The sequence below is a fragment of the Procambarus clarkii genome, chromosome 8 (assembly GCF_040958095.1).
Source record: "Procambarus clarkii isolate CNS0578487 chromosome 8, FALCON_Pclarkii_2.0, whole genome shotgun sequence".
Taxonomy (NCBI): Eukaryota; Metazoa; Arthropoda; class Malacostraca; order Decapoda; family Cambaridae; genus Procambarus; species Procambarus clarkii.
In genome coordinates this window covers 42,659,385-42,665,384 of record NC_091157.1, presented here as the reverse complement: position 1 = coordinate 42,665,384, position 6,000 = coordinate 42,659,385, and the positions used below count along the sequence as shown (strand labels likewise).

The 6,000-nt window shown below is 41.4% G+C and overlaps 1 protein-coding gene across 1 annotated transcript in view; it reads right to left on the bottom strand.

Annotated features, from left to right (window-relative positions):
• Positions 1-496: 496 nt before the first annotated feature.
• Positions 497-6,000, bottom strand: part of IntS14 (integrator complex subunit 14) — a 43,986-nt gene continuing 38,482 nt past the window's right edge. The window contains exons 10-12 of the mRNA XM_045744963.2: positions 3,299-3,408; positions 1,175-1,303; positions 497-763 (exon numbers count right to left, since the gene is read on the bottom strand). Coding sequence (XP_045600919.1) covers positions 539-763; positions 1,175-1,303; positions 3,299-3,408 — 464 coding nt within the window. The 3' untranslated portion in view covers positions 497-538. The remainder of the gene's footprint in view (positions 764-1,174; positions 1,304-3,298; positions 3,409-6,000) is intronic.

Genomic DNA, 6,000 nt, shown 5'->3' with positions numbered 1-6,000 from the left:
AGTTTGATAGCTTCAGGGAACCAGAGATGTGATGTGAACGTTCAGAGATGTGAACGTAATGGTGTTTACCTTGAACTATGAAAGAAATCCTGCTACGATTTCATGGTTACGAATGTAGTCATGAATGTTGCTAGGGAAGTGTGTTCATTGTCATATGACGATTTAAGCAATTATTGTCCAAGTTTTACATGCATGATGCAAATATGGATATAATGGCTCACTGTGGATTTAAAGAAAAAACAATCAGTGAAACATAAGAGGATAAAACAGTGTCAGCATAGTCGAGCACAGTGTTGACACTTACCAGACGCAGCCTTGCAGAGCGCATCCACCCAGTGAAACTATAAATATTCACATATTTTTTTTTTCTTACACTTTGCCTGCAAATTAATCATTCTATAATGAAAATTGTTTGGGGAATTTTTTATTTTTGCACATAAGTGATATGGCCATTTTTTCATAGCCACTGTCCAAGGGTTAAAGTGCAAAAGCCTGAGAGATTCAATGTATATTTTATTTATGGAATACAAATTCATAATTAATCATTTCCTGAAAATGTAGTTTTGAGTGGTGCAATGTTCTGTCTGATGTCTTTTTTGTCATGGTTACGTAAAGCTTCATAGGCATGTTGTAGTTGTATAGCAGCATCAGGATGGGCTGTAGAAGGCAGCAGGGTACATTCTCTCTCCAAGACATTTGCCAAGCCTTCCAAAAGTTCCCCAAATCCATAAGAAAGTGCAGCTCTACGAACACGATTAAGTTCCTGTTGGTAAAGATTACAATATACAATATAGTACAGTATGGTACAACATTGTGAATGTCCAGATAGCAAGTCTAGTAAACAGAATATTTGATGGTAGGTCTCAGCATGTTGAAGTTGGATAACACTGTTCTGACTGGTACTTTAGATATTACTTTAACAAGACTCGTATCCAGACGGTTATAAAATGTTGCTCTTAAAAGACTTCAGACTGGAGAATAAAAGGTGACTAGACCATGTCAGTGGTCTAAGTCAATAAAAGCGTGTGCGTGGGAACATCCACCGCATAGGGTTCGAATCCTCATCACAGCTCCTAAAGGATTTTCTCATTGATGCAGTCATGTTAGTGTGATTAACTCTCTGTACTTTAGACTGGAAATCTTAAATAAAATAAATACTAAATGAGGAACATACTTTGTAAAAACTTGGAGTTTTATCCGGGAGTTTACGTGCATGACGAAGAATTTTTTGAATATCCGACTGCAGTCCACCTTGTCGCACCCATACCACACAATTTAAAGCATAACTCTTCTTTTCATGAACCTGAAATATGGTAGTTATATTGTATTATAAATAAAAATACAGAAACCTGTACTGCATATAGTCCTTAATTCAAATGAAATAGAATGAAGGTTTTGTACAGTGTCCCATGTAACAATATAGATAAGATGCATAACTCTTGGATGAATGGGTGTAATAAATGAGTGAAATGAGTGAAATAGCTGATGAATAGGAATGGGATCTCACAAGAGAATAACAGAAAGGAAGTGGCTTTGTGATGTTAAATAGGCTCTTGTGAAAGTATGCAGTTTGAGCACAAAATCCAGTGTTGAATGTTATAAAACACATTTCTAGTTGGGCCCTCAGTGGCTCACTGGTGCCCTCACGAGTCATAAAATCACCTATTACCAATCAGAACTAGAACCTGGTCCACCCAAAGAGCTGCAGGGAGCACAGGATATTAGATCATCTCAAGCCAGGAGGAAATAAACCCCTAGAAAGGTAGAGCACTTCGAAATACGTAATTTCACAGAAGAATTAGCAACCCTCACAACTAGGTATTATTGGAATAGTTTTGTCATTACTACGTCTAGTTACACCTGCCTCCCACTGCCAGGTGGTGGCCCTGGCAGCTCCAGGCCCATCAGGTTATACCTGATCAGATATGTACTGTCCAAAACACAACACCAAAGCCTCTGGAAGGGGAAGTGTGGGAACAGAGCCACCACCACCACAGGCATTTCATTTACATTCAATGCTTGAATTGTGGAAGGGCTCCAAGGTGGCTTCCTGCTGCTATCCAGCCCATCCTCCTCTTTTGGTAGTACTTATAGTTAACGATGAGGACTATAGTACATATACTGACGTTCAACACAATTAGAAATTAGAAATATGACATATTGAATTTGGACAGATCGGAAATGATTTTCTATTTACCAGTGTGTTGCAAGCTAAACTAACCTAACCTACCCTTCTTAGGCCTAATACATGCTATTGGAGTCCTAATATAGTACACGTATGTTTTATACCAGGCCTAGGAATATTTAAGTTTGTATTTTAGCTTCATTTTTTTTTTACCATAAAACGAATACAGTAGTACAAAATTCAACTTTCTAATTCCTTAGTATGTCAATGTTTGTATTATGATGCACATTGCTACAAAAAGTACCACCTAAACAGGAGGATAGGTTGTGCTATCTCACCATTGAAAACAAAAGAACACAGGACTCGCCAGATGCAAAAAGAGAACAGTAGCCAGTAACCCCAGAATACAGGGAGATCAGTGCCAAGTAACCCTACCCAATGTCACACAAGCCCAGTGTGGTCCAGGCACATTATTGAGACATTGTATTATTGTGTTGCTAACATCCTATTCAAGTGTCAAAACCTACAAACTCGAATGTCACCCCAAGATATACAGTATTAAATAACCAGCATTGAATGTAATGAAATGTCAATTTCAGGGTGAACCCTGGTGGCTCCCTGAAGGTACAATGCTGACAGTACGAACCTACTAGGTGCCATCAAATCCTGAGAAAAAGGTTATGAGGCATGAAAACTAATAAAGTAAGTTCTCTTACTGCTCATCCCAGATTGTAATTAATTATAATATAATCATGTTCCTTACTGTTATTGTGGCCTAAATCTTGCCGTCGGGAAGAATTCTAACAAAATCAGTTCACCCACCTAGGGAGGACATTGGGGCGGCCATATTGGGAACCTCCCGAGTTTGAGACATGCCCATGTTTCTTGCCAGCTACGACCTTGCAATTTAAATACAGTGCTGTATTCGGCACCATATTTAATTTATACTATCAAATAATTACTCAAAAATTTAAATAAACATAATACACTTGAAATAAATTCTGGTTTACATTCCTTTGGCAGTGCTGCAAACAAAAGCTTTGTGACTGATATGACCTTATAGTTTGGAGCCATCTTATGAAGGAAGTTTCAGGAAGCCACTAGGGGGCTTCCCTCCAGAAAATATTACCAAAACTTTGCCAGGATAAAGTAAAAGGTGATAATTTGTCATACCTTAAGAGGGAATGGAGATGAAGTGTCAGATGGTCCATATGGATTAACAGGTAACTGTGAAGCTGGTCCCAGATTTGATAGCTTTCCCATCCATGGAATGACATCCACTCCTGTAACAATTATATTGCCATTAGAAATTTTAAATTGAATAATGAGTGAAAATTATGAGATACTGTATTTTCTGTAAAATAAAAGGGGCAACAGCATCAAGCCACAATATACCACAATGTGGGACAGAAAACATGCTTTTTCACACACTGAATTATAAACCCATAAAACTGTGTACCTACCAAGGCCATAAAATGATAAGACATTAGATTGTAAAAAGTTCTCAGAAGAAATGAGGAGACCTGTGATAAGCCACTGGCTTTCTGTACCTAGGGATACAGAGATCTATGGGGGGTTCTAGATAGAAAACTATCCAGAACCACCCTTAGAACTCTTTCTTTATCAGAATTGTTTAAAGCTTTTTCACATAATTTATAGGTTATGTAGTCTGTTTTCTTCAATTCTACATTCCATAACAGAGCATTTATTCACATTAAACTTCATTTGCCAGTGATGCTCCATACACTTATTTTGTAGATGGACTGTGAAATATTAAAGAAGTTGTTTACTGACATTTGTGAGACCAAAGCTGGAGTTTGCAGCAGGTTTTATGATGTCAATATTTTAAAGAAGCACATCAACAAACTGGAAAAGGAGGCAAAGACATGCAACTAAATAGCTCCTGGAACTGAAAGACAAGAGCTATGAGTAGAGGATAGAGGCATTAAATATGTCAAAACTAGAAGATAGAAGAAAAAGAGGTATTATGATCACTAACAAAGATGCGACGATACTACACACAAAATAGAAACAGGAATCAACAAAATTGAGAGGGAAACTTCTTGAGGCCTGGTACTTCAAGAACATGAGGCCACAGATTTAAGCTAACTAAGCAAAGCTGCTGAAGTAATGTAGGAAAATTCACTTTTGCAAACAGAGTGGTAGACGGTCAGAACAAGTTAAGTGAGAAGGTGGTGGAGGCCAAAATCGTCAGTACATGTAGTTTCAAAATCATGTCGGAAGATCTTACTTTTAACCCTTAAACCGCGCAAAACATACATGTATGATTTGACATAACTAAAGTTTTTCAAACTTGCACAAACACTCCAATTTTTTGTGCATAATCAACTAGGCAAATGCTCCAACTTTGTCTAAATGATCACAACGTAACTTGAAAAACAAGAAAATAAAAAATAATTTTAAAATTGAATATTGAAAACTTCAGATTTTCAAACCAGTGTTGAATGTAATAAAACAACCATTTTCTGGGAGAGACCTTGGAGGCTTCCCAGAGCTATCCAGTCTGATATGCCAATATCAGACTTTGGCATCAGTCATGTGTGTGGAGTTCTGTCGGCCTACTGGGGACCACGAGCCAGAACCTGGCCCCCTCACAGAGGCACAAGGAGCAATGGCCTATAGAAACCCCCTTGTGGTTGGAAGCATTCTATGTCTGCCATCGACCGGGTTTGGCACCCAGAAAGGTAGGCATCTCAAAACAAACCCTCTATTCTGGTGAAAATTGCTACAAAAAGCCGAACAAGTGAATAGAACTCCCCAAACAGAAACGAGCAAATGAGTATGATGTCACACGTCGCCCCGCCGCAGTCTGAGCAGCTCCCCCCTCCCCAGGAGGGGAAAGGGGGAGCCCCAGACCCTCATGCCAGCCATCCACACCCCAATTCTAAGGCTGGATATCAAAAACACACAAAAAAACACCGACCGGAGGGAGGGAGGGAGGGTTGCCGGGAAGCCTCCGGGTCTCACCCAGAAAATGGCATTTCATTACATTCAACACTGGTTTTCTGGGGGGAGCCCCGTCAGCTCCCCGGAGCTACCTACCCAAAGACGAAAAACAAGAGGGACCTAACCCGGGAGGCAGAAGTCGCTCACACCCCAACGTGAAGCAGAGATAAAAGACTGCAACTGGCAAACCGAGGACACACAGGCCCGACAAGGCCCAGGAACATCAACGAAAAAACGCACAGCCGACCTACGAACGATGTGGGCACGGGAAGAGAGAGCAGGCTGGCAGGACCAAACCACCCCACGGACAACCCGAGAACCGCACCCTGGAACAGGGAAGAAGGGAAACCGGAACAACCCAAAGCATGACCCCGATCATGACAGCCGTGGCACACAAAGAACGGCAAAACGCCGCAACCGAACACAACACATGATGCACCACCGGCCAGACCAGCCAAGCATCAACAACCCAAGGACCCCTCTGGAAAGCAGCCATGTCAGTCTTCGCCAAAAAAGAAGGAGACGGCCTGCAAGCGAAACAAATCTATCAGGAGAACCAAAAGAGGCGACACCCTGGCACCTGGAGGAGAGCATGAAGCACCCCGACCCGATCCCGAGAAGCCAACGCCAAAAAGAAAGAGCCTCGGAAAATAAACCAGAACCGAAGGGGCCACAACAAACCAAGGAGAAGAGAAGAGAGCACCCAATCCAAGAACCAGGACGACTCAAGCTACGCAAGAGCAGGCCAGAGGTGAACCACGCCAGAGACAGCTCGCAAATTGGTGCAGAGGAAACACCAAAACCGAACTAACCCAGAGCGGCTCTGCCAGCGCCACACGAGACAAGGCGACCGTATGTGGCAAGATGACGGCCCTGAACCTCCACAAGAGAAGGACAAGACCACGCCA